Genomic DNA, 20,583 nt, shown 5'->3' with positions numbered 1-20,583 from the left:
GTACCAGCCAACGACCTCACAGCATAGGGCACCCCTACAGAGGAGGGGAACAGATTATCCTTGGTCCAACCTACAAATCGACTGGATAGGACCTGTCAACCGATCAACCAAAGGGAACAAGTACATGCTAACTGTGACCTGTGCATTCTCTAAATGGACAGAGTGTTTACCAGCACCCAACAACACCGCGGAAACGACCGCTATCCTACTGATCAACCAAATATTCAGTAGATGGGGCCTACCGTCAACGATCGATTCAGACAAAGGAAGCCACTTCACAGCCGAGGTCATCACAGAAGTGTGGAAGATGTTGGGAGTAAAAAGACAATTACATGTCGCATACCATCCACAATCCTCAGGACAGGTGGAAAGAGCCAACAGGACCATCGTGAGCCTCCTAAAGAAATATGTGTCTACCACGGGCCGCGACTGGGATACGAAACTACCCCTAGTCTTGATGGCCATGCGAGCCACACCCAACCGAGCTACAGGCAGGACACCCTTCGAGATCATGACAGGGAGGCTAATGACCCTCCCAGTACACCTGTTATATGTCCCAGCAGAGGACGAGACCCCAACGGCAATGACGCCAACTGAATACCTGACGGGACTCAATAGTCACCTACAGAGCACATTCGCTATGGTCAGGGACCAGTTGCAAGTAGAGGCTCAGGGGAGCAAAGCATACTATGACCAAAAAGCCAGCCACGCAGAATACCAGCTAGGAGACCAGGTGTGGTACCTCAATTACGAGAAAAGAAAACAGAAGTGCAGGAAATTCCTACCTTCCTGGACAGGACCACACGAGGTGGTTGACAAAATGTCCCCAGTAGTATATCAGCTAAAAATCACAAAGACAGGAAGAGAGCAGCAATACAAGTGGGTGCACATCAACCAAATCAAACCGTACCCTGTGCTGGTGGAGCAAGATGAGGAATAAAGGTGGAAAAGGGGGGGGAACTAAACTAATGGGCATATCACACTACGATAATGGGTAACATGTTTTCCAGGGAATGGCAGCCCTCCTGCTCACGCTCCTGCTAACGTACCTTGCCAAGCTAGAAGGGAGCCAAGGCCTGATGATGCCACCCAAGAATAACCGTAGAAACTATCTTTTTAACGATATCTCCTATAACACGTAGTCAATAGAATAATTTCTCCCTTCCTTATCGTTTTACCTTCCTTTAGAAATTTTTTTTTTCCTCTCTTGTCACATATAATCATGTTAAGTTGTGACACGTACGCGCGCGTTGTAAGGAAATAGCAGCAAAACTTGAGGACAATCGATGGTTCATGATGGAAGAAGGGTATACATTTTTTTTTAAAATAACCCGTGGCCATTTGACCACTGGTCATTTTTAAAAGGGCGGCATGTTGTATCCTAACCCTTCTTCCAAACTTGATATTTTTATATATTATCATCATTGATATATAATGAATGAAAACACCCCAAAGCACAGCAAACTGCAAAACACCAGGTGTTGTTAAGTAATGAACTGGAGGAGGGCTGGGATGACAGAATTTGCAACCTTGCTTCAAGGAAGGAGGGGGCCTGATGAACGGGCATATGTCACCCGTGCTGGCGGCAGAGACAGTGGGAGAGTCAGCCAGACATAATTAAGGCAAAAAGCCAACCATCCTGCATGGTTTTAAGGAATTAAATTATTAAATCCAGGGTGAGTGGTCAAATGAAGTGGGTCAGCAACGCTGTGTGCACAGGGGAGGGAGCTGATTAACAACCCTGCACGGCTGAACGTGAGGGGGCCTTTGACCTGAAATTAAGAATAACACTCCCAGAGCAGAAGGTTGGATGGCCACAGTGAGACGAATAAGAGCGTTGTATATCAAGGATGCAGACTCAGCTGAATAACAAGGCTGCGGAGGTTACCAGGAGTTCGCGTTCGCCTAGTTAAGTCAAAAAGCTCAATAATTCTGTATTGCTATTAAAGTAACGTTAAAGTCGGAATTTAACAACAGGATAGGCTAAAGTTATTGATATTCACACCCACTCCAATTAAACCAGGCCACAAGTTACGCCTACTGAACCATCACCATCATTAAGTCAATATGAAATGTTATTTCCATACTTTAATATACAACTCGACCCAAAGCATATGACAATCAGAACCTTCCTAAGTCAAAATTGAATCGCACCCAGACAGGAGCGAATAGTCGATATAAGGTTGAAGAGGGTATGAACAATAAGAGCGCGGCGAACTGCAAACGTAAGCAAAAGCCGGGAGCGACACCAGCCCAGTAACAGCGAGTCGGGCTTCGACAGGCCATAAAAGTAGGAATAATAACTCCCGGGGTCAGGGGACATCAGAAAAAGCAAGCAGACAAAAACCAGAACTGACTCCAAGGTTCAACCGCCCTCACCTACAAGGAGTGACGGAAATTAATGAGGCCTTGAGTTAACGGCGTCAGCTGGACAGCAACAACACCGGCGAGCAGAGACAGAGTGAGGCAAAGACTGCCAGGCTATGAAATACAACTTCATGTCAGTAAAGCCGAACAAGTTAAGTTAAAGACATCACAATACATAATATCGTACATAACATCAATGTTAACGCTATTCACCGTCAACTATATTCCGCTTATATAACCATGCAGACACCAAGGAATACGAATTCCTAGGATCAAGAAACTTACCCCTTAACCTAAGATATCGGAAATAAATTAATAATAATAAGCCTATGCATGAAAGACAAAAGTAAAACTTATGAAAAGCCAGGATAGCGGGATAAATCACCACTAGGTCGAAATAAAATACATAATAAAAGAGCGATGTTAAACCCAGGGTCGGAGAGAAAGGGAGATCCCGGCCGTCTTTGTATCCCCGCAGCGCGGGATGGGAGTGTGTATGTGCTCGGGGAGGCACCTCCACTTGGGTCAAGCACCACGATGGGAAACGACACACCTTAGGCAACATACAGAATCATAACTGGGAAATGGTAAGGGACAAATGTTAATTTAAAACTTTTTAACCATGTCTTTGTGTGCTGTGAGGATCGGAGGGAGTGTGCCCCTCCCTCCAGGTCGTGCAACACGGACAGAGACGCCTGTGAGACGATTTGTAACGTCTGTGTTTTGGTTCATGAAGAAGGCCAGACAAGAGATAATATTGCACCCAGACAGAGAGACGACTTCGAGGCAATTTGTAACATCTGATTGTTTGCTCATGGATTTTATGGAGGGAGTATGACAACGGAAAATACCTGGGTGATGCACACAAGGACACGGACGTACGGACACACACATGAACACACCTACACACGGACAGATCCTGACACAGTAAATCAAAAGAAAACCCCGCCTTGTGGGCAGGACCCAAAGGGATTTTTCGGCATAAAAGAAAGGACTCTGAGCATTGGAAACCAGTTCGACCAGGAGAGTCAACTCATCACGAGTTCGACCAGCGGGTCGGCTCCGGAGCGAGCTCGACCGAGCGGGTCGGCTCGACTCATCTTCAGCTCGACCGAGCGGGTCGACTCAAGGGCGAGCTGCGACTAACGGGTCGGCTCGACTCTTCAGCTTCTGGGACTCAGCCGAGTTCAGACGGCTCTCGGGGCTCGACTCAAGCGGCTCCCCGTCTCCTCTGCAGGCGGGCAAGACCCGCTTGACAGCTCAACTCGGCCGCGACAGCCCAACCTCTGCCGAGTCGAAGGTCGCTCTGCAGCTGAAGGTCGCGGTTTGGCGACGAGGTGACGACCCAGCACTGCGCGCTGCGAGCGAGCTGTGGGCGCCACCTACCGACCGGGTTCCGAACTACGACAGCGTATCAACAGGCATCCAACCAATTCCCCACGGCGACAGAGGAGCGACTAATACGTATGACGCGCACCGCCCCCTCACCACACGACCCCCAGGCGTCTGTTTGACATAAAGAACCGACTCCGAACACTGACTATTGAAGACAACTCTTACCACTCAAACCCACTCGAACCCATAAGCCATCCGTGGCTGTGAAGAAAACACTCGAGACCGAGTGATGGCCATCCGTCGTTTATAAGAGTATTCGTAATTTTTATCTTTAATATTTAGTGGGCTGTACTCTTAATCGCATAAATTCCCAACAGATCCATCAATACGAATTGATTCTTGGCACCTGCTTCCGCCGAGCAACGCTCACGTGGGGAGTGGTGGCCCACCAGATCCTTATCAGGTGATCTGGTCCCCAATTAGTAAACTCTGTATAAGATAACGATAACGATCTTCGGAAAAGGAGCGCCGTCGCAGGCCTTACTCCGAGCCATTCTGTTGTCAGATAACCTGCCGATGTATCTGTTGAGATTGGTGCCTTTAAGAATAATAACTGTCTTGATTGTGTTTTTATCGCCGTATAATCTTTCAAGTATAATCATTCATTAACGTTAAGGTTTTTTCTTAGCATAGTATTTGCATGTTTTAACGACTCTCTCTCTCACTAACAACCATCGCGTTACGCGGGATCCATGTGCCGTTGTCAAAGTGAAATCAGACAATCGTTGATGATACTGTATTGATGCCGTATTGACGTTCCGGGATTGAGAGTTCGCATACTATATCATAGTTGAGGTTGAATTAGTAATAAATTGATTAATACAGAAGTGGTTGTGTGATTCTTTCCTGAACTATGCATAAGATCTGCTTCTGCGTTGAGATCTGAACTTGGTGACCTTAATAAACACACTAACACATACTCAGTAAAGGTTAAAGCGATAACGGGGTGAACCGGGGACCTAAAGATAAGCGAGAATGAGACGAACCTAGACAACGATGCCGAGTTAATCTAAGTTAATCTCGCATACTTACACCACACCTGCATAACTGCATACGATTAATTGCCTTATTCCGATCGATAACCCACCCTCGTCACCGAGGCGGGGTCTGGTTATCATAACGACTTGCATAATCATAATTACATCCACTCGCATAATTACTACAATTACCTCTCGAATTGGCATAATTAAATGTGCATAATTACATAAAATTAACATATTTCCGGATAATTACACATTTGGCCAAATTTCATTTGATTACTATTATTTTCACTGAATATTCATAACCCACATATACAACATAATAATTTCACCCACGCACGCATACAACACATCAAATTGTAAATGTTGTAAATGTTGTGGCTTCAACACACCGGTGGGCTAAAGCAGTGAACTATTTGTCTTTTGTCAACGTGACACATTTTTACAGATTGGCCGTGTCGGGTGGTGGAGGGTTACGACACATTTATAAATAACGCGATCTAAACCCAAAAACGTTGATTATGAAAGATATGGTAGCAATAACGTACGATCAGCCATCTTTAAAAACAAATCAGGTCTTTATTAATCTGCAAGAAAACTCACGTTGATACTCGTATCGAAATCTTTATTAATACGCATGCTCAAACAGTTAAAATATATTCTTAAAATCAAACACGTAAACGTCGATTTCCCCTTTGACGTCCTTTTCGCTTGAAGCCATTCGTCCAAAGTATAAAATTGTTGTGAGAAGATGACAACACACCTTCTACAATAAACAGCACACATTTAACAGCCCCGATGATCCAACGACGAGACGAGGCTATGTATCTATCGAAGTATAAAATAGTTGTCATTCTGAAATTAGTGAACTCTTCTGGAACTTCAAAGGAAGACATTCATCTGAACACATTATAGAGCATTCACAACATCACTCTCCCTTGAAGTCCTAGAAATCACCGACATATATATATATATAAGAGACACGAATATGGCTCTCCAGCCACTCCACTACATCAAGCCATCTCTCAGGATGCAACTGCATGGGGTCGAAAGAGGAATTTTGTTCAGGACTCATGACAACATTTTTACTCTTTGCTTGATGATGCCTTTGAAGTGTTGCTGACCGTGAAAATGCTTCCAACACACAGAACAATCAAACGGTTTTGTTGAAATAATTACACTAGCTTGGAGTAGTGCTGGAAATCACTGATATAATCAATTGCACCTAATAAATTGATCTAACAGAGACACAAACGTGCACATTCCAGGACTTTAACAGAAGTACTCATTACTTTGATTATCCAGCCACTCCAGCAGCCATTTCTCATTATCAACCTGCATGGGGTCAAAAAAGGAATTGGCGTCAGGGCTCAGTACATCCAGCCATCTCGCAGGATCCAACTGCATGGGGTCGAAAGAGGAATTGTCGTCAGGACTCATTACATCCACGCATCTCTCAGGATCCACCTGCACAGGTTCGAAAGATGCATTTTTTTCAGGACTAATTGCAGCACTTTGTATTTCACCTTTTGATTTCACTTCCCTATCATTGCTGATCTTCTCATGCTTGTTTCGGGGTGATGACCGTGTGAAGATCTGACTTCCTTGCAAATGCCTTCCCGCACACAGCGCAATTGAATGGCTTCTCGCCCGTGTGTGTTTTTTGGTGACTGTTAAGAGTTGATTTCTGTGAAAATGACTTCCCACACTCAGAGCACTTGAATGGCTTCTCGCCCGTGTGTGTTTTCTGGTGACGGTTAAGAGTTGATTTCAGTGAAAATGACTTCCCACACACAGAGCAATTGAACGGCTTCTCGCCCGTGTGTGTTTTCTGGTGACTGTGAAGATATGCTTTACGTGCAAACGCCTTCACACAAACAGAGCAATTGAATGGCTTCTCACCCGTGTGTGTGTGGCGCTGTGTAAAGGTTATCTGCTCCATGTGACTGATTCTTCAGTGTTAATAATTACAAGCGTTTGGAGTGGAAACAGAGAAGGAATTAGAATCGCATGCTTTTCTGTCATTAGCATAACGTACTTCAGTGTTGTGGGGCATCTAAGATTCAAATCGTCAGCTTAACCTGTGAAAATAATCACAAAACCCCGCTATCTAAGTATACTACTGTTTGTATGTACATGGATCTGTACTTCTGTGTATGTCCCCTCGTGTGTTTATTTACACTCGTTGATGTGGATATGTACATGCGTGAACGTGTGTGTTTAGGTATGTACAATAATTTGTTCGCACATTTGTTCGTGTAGTAGAACGCAATCCCTTTGTACGTCAACTGCTGTGTATGTACACTCGTGTGTGTATGCGCACTTGTATGCATGTGCACCCGTGTGCATATGTATCTACAGTGCTGTGTATGTCCACTCGCGTGTGGGTGTGTGTACATGGGAGTGTATGTGTACTCGTGTATGATTTTGCATATTGGAACAAACAAATTATTTTTATTTTGTGTCGTACAAATAATATTGGGGCAACGTGGAAGGAATGCGCCACCTCAACATGGAACTACAGGGATGAGACTCCCCGCTCGTGGTGCTAAATGAATGAAAACAGCGTCACTGAGCAGACAGAGCCCCGCCCCTACAGCTCGTGAGTGTGACTCTCACTACCGTCTAACCGAGACACAGTAACGTCTCATAAGTCGGACGACACACGATTACCAGTGTATCCACTAACAAAGTCACTTACTTGTTGATGCACGGCGTTTCGATGTCCCTGTAACCCGTCTGAAGAGATCGCCACAAACTCTCCCAGTCGCCACGCAATCGTGCTCGCCAAGGCTGGGTCTAGCAGAAGGGTAATCTGCAGAGCGAGGAGTCGAGCGTCTTTCCTCAGTGAAATTCCTCTCCAAATGGTCTTGAGGTCTGATTTTAAGCTCCTTATAACTCCCCTCTAGCATCCAAATCCTTTGTTCTCGTCTTGGCCTATCATGGACCTTGCATTAAATTTATTTTTTTACATTAACAAACTGCATATCAAACAACATAGCTTAGCTAATCTGGCCATTGTTATTAAACCTTAATATGTATGTGCATCTCACTGCATAATTGTATGCATAATTCAGTGCTTCCTGTGAATTTGCTAATATTCACCCGGCTATGTCCTGTAAACTGCTGCAGGTTTAGAAGATTTAACAGCGACATACATCCCCCAATGTCCTCAAAACTTGCAGCAGTTTTGAGGACATTGGGGGATGAATATTAGAAAATTAACACGAATCATGGAATTATGCAGGGAGATGCACATCCTTATTCAAACGGAAGTGTACAATTATGCAGTGAGATGTACATACGTATTATGTTGCTAGATATGCGGATAGTTAATGTAAAAATTAACAATTGAATGCAAAGTCCATAATAGGCCAAGTCGAGAACAAAGGATTTTGATGCTAGAGCGAAGTTATAAGGGGCTTAAAATCAAACTTCAAAGTCATTTCGAGAGGGATTTTGCTGAGGATAGACGCTCGACTCACCGCTCTGCAGATAACCCTTCTTCCACGAGACCAGCCTGGCGAGCACGATTGCTTGGCGACTGGTTGGCGACTTCGCTTCGGGAGAGTTCGTGGCAATCTCTTCAGACGGGTTACAGGGACATCGATACGCCGTGCATCCACAAGTAAGTGTCTTTGTTAGTGGATAAACTGGTAATCGCGTGTGTAGTCCGACTTACTGTGTCGCGGTTAGACGTTAGTGAGAGTTGCTTTTTGGCGATTTGAGCCAGACATCCACGCAGCTTAGAGGGTGCATTTAACTCTCAACAACGCCCGCGACTGTTACTCTGCTCTGAAGAATCAGTCACATGGAGCAGAAAAACTCTCCACAGCGGCACGCACACACTGGCAAGAAGCGGTTCAATTGCTCCGTGTGTGGGAAGACATTTTCACTGAAACAAAATCTTCACACTCACCAGAACACACACACGGGTGAAAAGCCGTTCAATTGTTCTGTGTGTGGGAAGGCATTTGCAGATTCATCAAATCGTAACCGTCACCAGAAAACACACACGGGCGAGAAGCCGTTCAATTGCTCTGTGTGTGGGAAGGCATTTGCAGATTCATCTACTCTTCGCAATCACCAGAAAACACACACGGGTATGAAGCCGTTAAATTTTTCTGTGTGTAGGAAGGCATTTGCAGATTCATCAACTCTTCGCAATCACCAGAAAACACACACGGGCATGAAGCCGTTCAATTGTTCTGTGTGTAGGAAGGCATTTGCAGATTCATCAACTCTTCGCAATCACCAGAAAACACACACGGGCATGAAGCCGTTCAATTGTTCTGTGTGTAGGAAGGCATTTTCACTGAAACAACATCTTCATCGTCACCAGAAAACACACACAGGCGTGAAGCCGTTCAATTGTTCTGTGTGTAGGAAGGCATTTTCACTGAAACAACATCGTCATCGTCACCAGAAAACACACACAGGCGTGAAGCCGTTCAATTGTTCTGTGTGTAGGAAGGCATTTTCACTGAAACAAAATCTTCATCGTCACCAGAAAACACACACGGGCGAAAAGCCATTCAATTGCGCTGTTTGCGGGAAGTCATTTTCACAGAAATCACATATTCATCGTCACCAGAAAACACACACGGGCGAGAAGCCATTCAATTGCGCTGTGTGCGGGAAGGCATTTGCAAGGAAGTCAGATCTTCACACGGTCATCACCCCGAAACAAGCATGAGAAGATCCGCAATGATAGGGAAGTGAAATCAAAAGGTGAAAAACAAAAGTCCTGAAAAAAATCCATCTTTCGAACCTATGCATGGTGGATCCTGAGAGATGCGTGGATGTAATGAGTCCTGACGACAATTCCTCTTTAGACCCCATGCAGTTGGATCCTGCTAGATGGCTGGATGTACTGAGCCCTGACGCCAATTCTTATTTCGACCCCATGCAGGTTGATAATGAGAAATGGCTGCTGGAGTGGCTGGATAATCAAAGTATTGAGTACTTCTGTTAAAGTCCTGGAATGTGCAGGTTTGTGTCTCTGTTAGATCAATGTATTAGTTGCAATTGATTATATCAGTGATTTCCAGCACTACTCCAAGCTAGTGTAATTAATGGTAGGTTTTTACCCTTTTAACTGGTACAAAACTGACACCTTTATTCAAGGCATCATGTTTGCAATGACCACAACACAAGTAGTCAATAAAGCAAACAAAAAGAAGCAACTCTGATAAGGATAATAATATGCACTGTCCTTGAAGTTGATTGGCCCACACCCGAGACGGCTTTCTTTAGAGCCTAGTCCCCATTGGTGTAGGGCCAGATGACACCAGAAGGCGTGCAACTTATTATCCTTATCAGAGTTGCTTCTTTTTGTTTGCTTTATTGACTACTTGTGTTGTGGTCATTGCAAACATGATGCCTTGAATAAAGGTGTCAGTTTTGTACCAGTTAAAAGGGTAAAAACCTACCATTATATTTTGCCACTGGTAAAAGAGATCTCATAGTGTAAATGTCTAGTGTAATTATTTTAACAAAACCGTTTGATTGCTCTGTGTGTTGGAAGCAGTTTCACAGTCAGCAACACTTCACAGGCATCATCAAACAAAGAGTAAAAATGTTGTCATGAGTCCTAAACTAAATTCCTCTTTCGACCCCATGCAGTTGCATCCTGAGAGATGGCTTGATGTAGTGGAGTGGCTGGAGAGGCTTACATATATATATTTTTTTTTTCGGTGATTTCTAGGACTTAGAGTGATGTTGTGAATGCTCTATATTTTGTTCAGATGAATGTCTTCCTTTAAAGTTCCAGAAGTGTTCACTGATTTCAGAATGACAACAATTTTATACTTTGGACGAATGGCTTCAGTCGAAAAGGACGTCAAAGGGGAAATCGACGTTGACGTGTTTGATTTTAAGAATATCTTTTAACTGCTGAATTCCTATTGGGAAATAATTTGCCTAGTTCCTTTCCTGTTTGAGCATGCGTATTAATAAAGATTTCGATACGAGTATTAACGTGAGTTTTCTTGCAGATTAATAAAGACCTGTTTTTAAAGATGACTGATCGTACGTTATTGCTACCATATTTTTCCTTTAAAATAACACGGACGAGTAGACATACACACACGAGTGTGCATCCAAACACGACTGTATATACAGCGGTGTGCATTCACACACAAGTGTGCATGTGTTTCTACGAGTTTTAACGTTAATATACTTGCAGAACAATAAAGACCTGCTATGTTAAAGATGACTGATCGTCCCTTATTGCTACAATGTTCATAGCGAACACGTGTGGAGTTTCAGGTGAAGCATCTCCATCACACAAGTTTACCCTTACCTGGCAGCATCGTGGCAGTCCGCTGGTCACACTCACTACGTCACACTCACGAGCTGTAGGGGCGGGGCTCTGTCTGCTCAGTGGCGCTGTTTTCATTCATTTAGCACCACGAGGGGGAGTCTCATTCCTATCACATTGCCCCTAAATTCTTTGTACGACACAATATAAAAATAATTTGTTTGTTCCAATTTGCACAATCATACACGAGTACACATACACTCCCATGTACACACACCCACACAAGAGTGAACATACACGGCGCTGTAGAAACTTACACGAATGTGCATATACACTGCTTCATACATACACACACAGATGCACATGCATACAAGTGCGCATACACACACGAGTGTACATACACAGCAGTGTACCTGCAAAGGGATTGCGTTCTACTACAGGAACAAATGTGCGCACAAATTATTGTACATACCTATACACACACATTCACGCATGTACATATCCACATCAACGAGTGAAAATAAACACACAAGTGGACATACACAAAAGTACAGATCCATGTACATACAAACAGTAGTATACTTGGAAAGTGGGGTTTTGTGATTATTTTCACAGTTTAAGCTGACGATATGAATCTTAGATGCCCCACAACAGTGAAGAACGTTATGCTAATGACAGAAAAGCGTGCGATTCTAATTCCTTCTCTGTTTCCACTCCAAACGCTTGGAATTATTAACAATATTCGGAATATTGGTCTCATATTTAACAAGTGTATTGAAGTCATAGGGTTAGGTTATTTGCATTTCCTTGAATAAGTATGTGCATGTTGTTAGTTTGCACATTTACAATGGCATGTAAACTGTGATCAATTTATCGGCTTTATCTGTGAAAATAATTATAAAATGTTGCAATGCTGATGGAGATATACTTATACTAAGAGGTACATGCTTTATAGCGGGGTGACTTTGTTTTAATGGATATTTTTGAGGACTCTTGTTGATGTGTCTAGACAACGAAGGTTATTTGTTATATTCGATCAGTTAACAAGTGTTACTATTGCTGTTATTTACCCATCTGGATGGTATAGTTTGTACGCGTTAAATTTCGATTTTAAGCTTTCGTGACTGCATGGATTCATCTTCTTGGTTCTTTCGGTAAAGTCACGTAGAAGGGAAGTAAAAAGTAATAACAATAAAACAATTCTCACGACGTTTCGGCCACAACGCAAGCAGCCGTCCTCAGGTGAAGAACAGGTCTGTCGGAAAGACAGCGTCATTCAGACGCTGTCGCCTTGACAGACCTGTTTTTCTCCTGAGGACGGCTGCTTGCGTTGTGGCCGAAACGTCGTGAGAATTGTTTTATTATGTTTCATTTTTATTATTTTATTACTTCCCTTCTACGTGACTTTACCGAAAGAACCAAGAAGAGTGAGTAGGTGGCTTTAGAGTTCAGTTGTATTCACTGGGTCTCCCGTAGGGTTCAGTGTTACTCACTGGGTCTCGTATATAGGGTACAGTGTTACTCACTGACACTCCAATAGGGTTCGGTGTTACTCACTGGAGCTTCCATAGAGTTCAGAATTCGTCACTGACGCTCCCTTCGGGTTCAATGTTACTCACTGACACTTCCATAGGGTTCAGTGTTACTCACTGGAGCTCGTTTAAGGTTTCTGTGTTACTGGTGTTCCCTTAGGGTTCAGTGTTACTCACTGAGGCTCCCATAAGGTTCCCATAGGGTTCATTGTTCATCACTGGGTGTTCCATAGGGTTGTTGTCACATTCTAAGTACAAGTACATATTTTTGTTATCAAATTACAAGTAGAAGTTATTATCGTTACTATCAAGTTACAAGTAAAATGATTATTATGTCGTAAGTACAAGTAATTATTGTCACGTTACAAATAGAAATGAGTATTATTGTTATCACTTTATAAATTATTATTGTTCTTATCATTCGCACAGTGCTAGATTACAGGCACGCTCCTGTAATCTGGCACTGTGGAAGGTAGAGAGGGTTGGTGGATCCCCGCACAGTGAATGTTGTGAAACCCTCTTCCCTTGGGCGTCTAGGTGCCATCACCTGTCTCGCCAGGAGAAGACAGTACAGCAAGTGGGATGGTCGCCATCTTCACCTATACGGTTTACAGTGTTTCCCCATCGTAAGTGTGGAGTTTCTCCGGGTGCTCCGGTTTTCCTCCACTTGTATAAGCGCTCGTCATTCATTTGGCGAAATATATTAAAATAAACACTCAATTCAGAACCTTACTATGACTCAGTGTGGCTTTCCTGGAATAAGTCTATCATTATAAAACATTACAGGAACTTAATATTCAATTCTGATTCCGCAACCCTCAATGCCCTTTTAAAGTTCAATTTGTGCATGTCTAAAGACATGATGACACCTGCTGGTTAGAAAAGGGAAGCACGGGTACAGGCACCGCTGTAGCAACATCCAATCCGAAAGGGAGAGGTATCTGGGCCAAAGGTAATGGGTGGGGCTGGCCGGGATGCTCCGGGAACCCGCTCGAAGGTTCCACAATAGGGCGTGGCCAGAGGCGGAGCCTAGCCGCGCTTGCGGTGATATAAGCGGGGGCGGAGGAGGGCTCGGGGGTTCGTGTGTGGAGTCTTGGGTCCGGACTGCGTCGCTGCTCGCCGTCATCTCTCTCCATCGTCCGACCACGTGGAAGATCTCCTGCGGCTTCCATCACCCTCCCCAGCTCGCCGTCAACCAATGCTGTGGCCGAGTGCGGATGGTGGAACCACGCTCAGTGATCGACCGTGTGTGTGTAGCCCGTAGAGACGCTAACATCCAGTGTTGCGAGAGATAAGCTGTTGTGCCCGTATATGAATGAAAGAAGTACCCTCTACACGACGTGTTGCGGAAGTCGCTCATTATACATGCAAGACTCACACAAACATCCATACTCAGAGACCCATAGATTCCAACAGACATCCATAGACTCCAACACACACACACATAGACTCACACAGCGACCTTATTAGGCTCACACAGAGACCCATAGCCTCACACAGAGATCCATACATTCAAAGAGACCCAAAAACTCACACCGAAATCCATAGATTCGTACAGAGGCCAATGAGATTAAAAATAAAAAAAGTATTTATTTTGTACTGAAGGACGAGCAATAAATATCTTTTTCACAGATGTGCAGTCAGGCGGGTCAAAATTTAACAACAAAAATAGAATACAAAACACGACAGGAGAGGTAAACAAATTATTTACATATATACAAATGAAACTAAACAATGTTTTATCTTACCACGGCTAAACCTCGAAACACTTAACCCTCTAAACCTACAAACCTCTAAACCCATAACCTTCAAAACCATAAAACTCTACCCTTAACCCTCTCATCCTCAAAACCGTAACGTTCTAAAACTCTCAATTCCTAACCTAAATCCCAAACCATCTAAACCCCAACCCTCTTAAACACCTAACCTTCTAAACCCCTAACTCTCTAAACCCGTATACCCTAACATACCAACCCTCTTAACATCTAACTCTTTAAACCCTCTAAACACCTAACCCTCTAATCCCATAATAAAGGGTTTTGGGGGTAAGTTCATGTAAATGTCAATGCGTCATTACACCCGCCACCCCCCGACAGCCAATTAATACATTTTATCACGTGACCAAAAAATGCCAATTTGTTTCTACTTTAGGACACCGCTGTGTTGGAGACTAACAAAAAACACCTTTTATTACAGATAATATTAAGTGTAGGTGTTAAACCCTCTCATCCCTGGCCCTCTAACCCCTTAACCCTTGAAAATCCTCAAATCCATAACCTAAATCCCGAAATCTCTAAACTCCTAAACCCATAACCTTATAAACGACTAAACTCCTAAACCTCTAACAATCGAAATCCATAAACCCTCGACACCTCTAAACACCTAACTTTCTAAACCCCCTAACCATCTAAAACACGAACCCTCAAAACACCAAACCCTCTAAACCCCTTTACCCTGAAAACTCTAACCCTGTAAACCCCTAACCCTCTAAACCCAGAACCATCTAAACCCCTAACTCTTTCAACCCCTAACCTTATAAACCTTTAAAAACCAACCTTCTAAACCCTCTAAACACCTAACCATCTAAACCCCTAACCTTATAAACTCTAACCTTCTAAAACGCTAAATCCCCAACCTAAATCCCAACCCATCTAAACTCCAATCCTCTAAACCAGGGGTCCCCAACCTCTGGGCCCGGACCGGTACCGGTCCATGGCATGTTAGGAACCGGGCCGCACAGCAGTCGGTGAACGGTGGGCGAGGGAGCGAAGCTTCATCTGTATTTACAGCCGCTCCTCATCACTCGCATTACTGTCTGAGCTCTGCCTCCTGTCAGATCAGCGGCGGCATTAGATTATCATAGGAGCGCGAACCCTACTGTAAACTGCGCATGCGAGGGATCTAGGTTGTACACTCATGAGAAGTCAGAATCTGACACTTATTTAAGTCCGCGCATGGCCCGCCCACTTCCGTCTGCGCCTCTTTCCCGCACTGCGCAGTTTTGGTAAGCTCACAAGCTAACCCTAGCCAAAATGAGTAAAAAACAAACATCGCTGCAGAGCTTCTTTGAAAAGGGGGAAAGACCCAATGGTGACCCCCCCCCCTCCAGTCCGTGAAAAAATTACCTTCCACGAAACCGGACCCTGGTACCAAAAAGGTTGACGACCGCTCCTCTTAACCACTCACCCTCTAAACCCCAAAACCACTAAAACCATAACCCTTTACAACCCTAACCCTCTCATACCATAATAAAGGCTTGTTGGGTTAGATTGTGTAAATATAAATGTGTCGTTAAACCCGCCACCATCCGACAGCCAATTAGTGAATCTTGATTTGAAGCTTTCGTGGCTGCAGGAATCCATACTCTTTGGTTCTTTCGGTAAAGTCACGTAGGTAGAAATAAAATAAATCACGACGTTTCGATCGCAACACAAGCGGTCGTCATCAGGCAAAGGAGTCAGCCTCTAAAGGCAAACAGTTTATAAGGGTTGGGGATGGGCGTAGCCCAAGTGTACCGACAGCACCAGGAGCATGGGCGGTGCACGAGTGCCAATGCAGAAACAATGCCAATGCAGCAACAATCCCAATGCAGCAACAATGCCAATGCAGCAACAATGTCAATGCAGCAACAATGCCAATGCAGAAACAATGCCAATGCAGCAACAATGTCAATGCAGCAACAATGCCAATGCAGCAACAATGTCAATGCAGCAACAATGCCAATGCAGAAACAATGCCCATGCAGCAACAATGCAGCAACAATGCCAATGCAGCAACAATGTCAATGCAGCAGCAATGCCAATGCAGAAACAATGCCAATGCAGAAACAATGCCCATACAGCAACAATGCCAATGCAGTGGGTGAGAGAGCTGCCGTGGCAAGAGGTTATATAGGTGAAGTATTGGAAAATGACGGCAGGAAACTCCTTGACGGGAACACACTTCTTTTATTAAATCTTGACTTGTAACGATACAACGCGTGGCCTCTCTTCTTCACAATGCGGTCACCATACAACGGTACAACTCGTGACCTCTTCTCTCCGCCCTACGCTTCTCTTGACTCTCTTAGATTCTGTGCTGCTGGCTCTCTGTGCCTCGTGTAGACTCCGCGCCTCGGCTACACTCTTCTCTCGTCTCGTGTAGACTCTGCGCCTCTGCTACACTCTCCACTCGCCTCGTGTAGACTTTGCATCTCTCTCTGGCTACACCGTATGCATACTCGGCTCGTGTAGACCTTTCTCTCTCTCTGGCTACACCGTATGCATACTCGGCTCGTGTAGACCTTCCTCTCTCTCTGGCTACACACTATACATCACTCAGCTCGTGTAGACCGTTCTCTCTCTCTGGCTACACACTATACATTACTCAGCTCGTGTAGACCGTTCTCTCTCTCTGGCTACACACTATACATTACTCAGCTCGTGTAGACCGTTCTCTCTCTCTGGCTACACACTTATACCTTACTCTCCTCTACTCTCCATTACTCTCCTCTCCGGGCTCTATCTCTGCACCTTCGTCTTCATTCTTAGATGGTTCCACTTCTGCCCTCTACTCCTCTGTGCATCATCTTATATATCTCTTCCTCCCGGGAGACGGAGCGGATGCGGACCTCAACGTCGGCACCGCTCCTCAGTTACCCAATCACCACGCGCTATCTCTACGATCCGTTTCCGCCCAGCGCGTGTTTCCACCCCTCGACCAATCACACCGCGCTGCCACCCGATCACTCCCTCTCAGCGCGTCACCGGCACACAGCCAATCAGCAGCACTACCCCCACCCGCGCACTGACGCCTGCTCCTCCCCGTCAGCGCGCGTCACCACACACACACGTACATACGCGCTGGCACATGACGTACACACCCAGCGCGTATCACCACTACATCACCCCCTCCCACATAGCTCGCAGCCGGCCCGGCTGCTAACAACAACCAACCGCTACGATAAGATGACAACCAACCAAAAAAAAACCCCGTAACCCCCCAGTGTGCCCCGTAACATAACAACAAGAACAACAACAACAAGAACAACTATGTACAAATTGACAATGAACACGAAAAGTCAACAACAACACAATACAAGCAAATTCCAGAAAACGAACGCGCCCCGCGCCCCTGCGACTACACGCAGTGACGAGGCGCACCAACAGCCCCGACTCCTCACGAGGCGGGTCGCGCAAAGTAGCACGACTTGGCGCGAGTCCGTCTGGCTGGTCCGTCGTATGGGGCGGGACACTGACGACCGTCCGACGGTTCCGGCTGCTCCAGACGGCGCGGAACGGGCCTGAAAGGGCCGGCCCCGCCGCAGCGATCCGGCCGCCGGTGGTCGGCAGCTGTCAGATCCGAGACACCTGGGAGCAGATCAGGCGAAAATACACGTGGATCAGGCAGAGACATTTCCCCCTGTGGGTCGCCGGTCACGTCACACGCTCGGCCATGACGACACAAGGGGAGGCCATATGGAGGCGAGAACGGTTTCAGTCGGGAGGGGTGAACGTACCAACGGCGCTTTCCCCACTTTATCTGAACGCACTGGGGTCGTGCAACGCGCACGACCTCCACGGGTCCCCTCCACGGTCTCAACAATTTAGGCGACGTAGCCAAGGGTGCCTGAGGGCAATGCAGCCAGGCCCTGTCACCTGGTTTCCAATCGTGCCCGGACACCTTCCGTGCCCGCAACCGTTCATTAGCAATTTGGCGAGCCCGCGAATTAAGCCGTGCGGCCTCCCTCGCCTCTGTCAGCTTGTGAATATTAAACTTAATATGTTCTGCCAATTTAGAATTAGTTCGTGGAGCGGACAGGCCAAGTTGCGTTTCCACTGGCGGGTCAGCTTCCCGACCGTACATCAAATAGAATGGGGAAAACCCCGTAGCTGCATGGGGGGCCATTCTATACGCGGCAAGGACTCCCGGGACCTGCAGGTCCCAATCTACATGTGCCTCGCACACCTGCTGGCACAGCATGGAAGTCAAAGTTTTGTGGAGTCTCTCCACCATCCCGTCTGTCTGCGGGTGGTACGGGGAGGTACGCACCTTCTTGGTACCCAACAGATCGCACACCTCTTGCAACAATTTACTCGAAAATTTTTTACCTTGGTCGGTCAGCAGGCGTTCGGGAGCCCCCTTGTCCAGGACATAGCCCTGGACGAAGGCGTCCGTCACAGCCGCTGCCGACTGGTTAGCGAGAGGCCACGCCATAGGCCATCGGGTAAAGTATTCGACCCCCACTAACAAATATTTATTCCCTCTCGGCGTGACTGGGAAGGGTCCCAAAATATCGAGTGCAACGAGCTCGTTAGTACGCGAGACCTGAATAGATTGCAGCGGTGGATTAGCTGCCACGGGCGGTGGTTTACGCCTGGCGCACTCAACGCACCCCTTCAGAATATTTACCACATCACTTCCCATTCCCGGCCAGTAATAGTCACGCTGAAGCAGGGCAAGCGTCTTGTTAACTCCCAAGTGCAAGAGGCGTTCGTGTGCCGCCAAGACAACCCTCCCCCTTACAGCGGAAGGCACCACGAGTGCGTTCCGCCGGGACAAACTGTCCCATCTCAATAACATGCCCTGCTCAAGTACATAGGAGCCGGTACGCTCCTGGTACCCCTCGGGACCCCCAACCTTGCGGCGCAATGCTAGCAGCGAGCTGTCCGCCATCTGGAGACGGCCCCATTCGCTGAGCGACAACGAGAGCAGCGAGTCCCGACCCTGAGAGGCAGTGGAATCATCCACGATCGGTGCGCCCGCTGTCGCAGCCAGTGCCCCCATCTCCCCCGCAAGCGTCGGTTTACAGCGCGCCGATCCCGACAAACACGCGCATTCATCACAAGGCAACAACCGCGACAAGCAATCGGCATTTGTGTGTCGCAACCCCTTACGGTACGTAGTCGTAAACTGATAGTCCTGGAGGACTTCCAACCAACGCGACAACTGGCCCGAGGGTTGGGCGACCCTCAATGAATACTGTAGCGCCGCGTGGTCCGTTCGGACCGTAAAGTGACGACCATAGAGATATGGCCTAAACTGCTGCACAAAAAAAGAAATGGCAAGCAGCTCGCGACGGGTGACGCAGTAGCGCTGCTCCGCCGGAGACAACACCCTACTACCGTAGGCGACAACTCTTTCGACACCCCCAACGACTTGGGATTGCACCCCCCCAATGCCCGTGTTGCTAGCATCCGTGTCCAGCAAAAAGGGACTCGCAAAATCGGGATAACACAAGGGTGGGGCACCCACCAAGGCGTCCCGGAGGGAGCGAAACGCGGCCTCCTCCTCCGGTCCCCATTTGAACTTCACTCCCTTCGCCGTTAGAGCGTGCAAGGGTTTTGCAATAGTGGCGAAGTGCTCAACGAACCGCCGATAATAAGAAGCAAACCCGATGAAACTACGCACGTCGGAAACGGACGTAGGTGTCGGCCACGAACCGACACAATCCGTCTTCGCGGGATCGGTGGAGATCCCCGAAGAATCGACAATGTGACCCAAGTATCTAACCGACTTCCGAAGGAGGTGACATTTGGCCGGTTTAAATTTCAGCTTAGCCGATCGCATTCGCAAGAACACCCCTCTCAATCGCTGGAGGTGTTCTTCAAACGTTTTACTGAAAACAATGACATCGTCCATATAAATCAAGCATGTATCCCACTGCAAGCCCGACAAAACCAACTCCATAAGTCGCTGAAACGTCGCTGGAGAGGAGTGAAGTCCCCTGGGTAACCGGTTAAACTGGAACAGCCCCCCTGGAGTCCGAAATGCTGTCTTAGGTTTCGACTCTTCGTCGAGCGGCAACTGCCAAAACCCCGATAACAAATCAAGAGTCGAAAAATATCGCGCACCAGACAATGCATCGAGGGACTCATCCATCCTGGGGAGCGGATACGCGTCAGCCACAGAGATCTTATTCAGGCGACGGAAATCAACGCAGAATCGCAGGGACCCGTCCTGCTTCTTAACCAGCACAATAGGCGCTCCCCATGGGCTAGAGGAGGGCGAAATAATATCGGCTTCTAGCATTTCGTTAACAGCCGACTGAACTTGTTCCTTCTCCACG

At 46.4% G+C, this 20,583-nt stretch overlaps 1 protein-coding gene across 1 annotated transcript in view; it reads right to left on the bottom strand.

The window, feature by feature from the left end:
- Nucleotides 1–6,014: 6,014 nt before the first annotated feature.
- Nucleotides 6,015–20,583, bottom strand: part of LOC144738376 (dual specificity tyrosine-phosphorylation-regulated kinase 2-like) — a 33,692-nt gene continuing 19,123 nt past the window's right edge. Inside the window, exon 10 of the mRNA XM_078621415.1 lies at nucleotides 6,015–6,077. Within this exon, the coding sequence (XP_078477541.1) occupies nucleotides 6,015–6,077 (63 nt within the window). The remainder of the gene's footprint in view (nucleotides 6,078–20,583) is intronic.

This window comes from Lampetra planeri, chromosome 82 (genome assembly GCF_965212315.1).
Source record: "Lampetra planeri chromosome 82, kcLamPlan1.2.h2, whole genome shotgun sequence".
In the NCBI taxonomy this organism is placed as follows: domain Eukaryota; kingdom Metazoa; phylum Chordata; class Hyperoartia; order Petromyzontiformes; family Petromyzontidae; genus Lampetra; species Lampetra planeri.
Note: the sequence above shows the minus strand (reverse complement) of the source record. Positions and strands in the feature narration are given on the sequence as shown.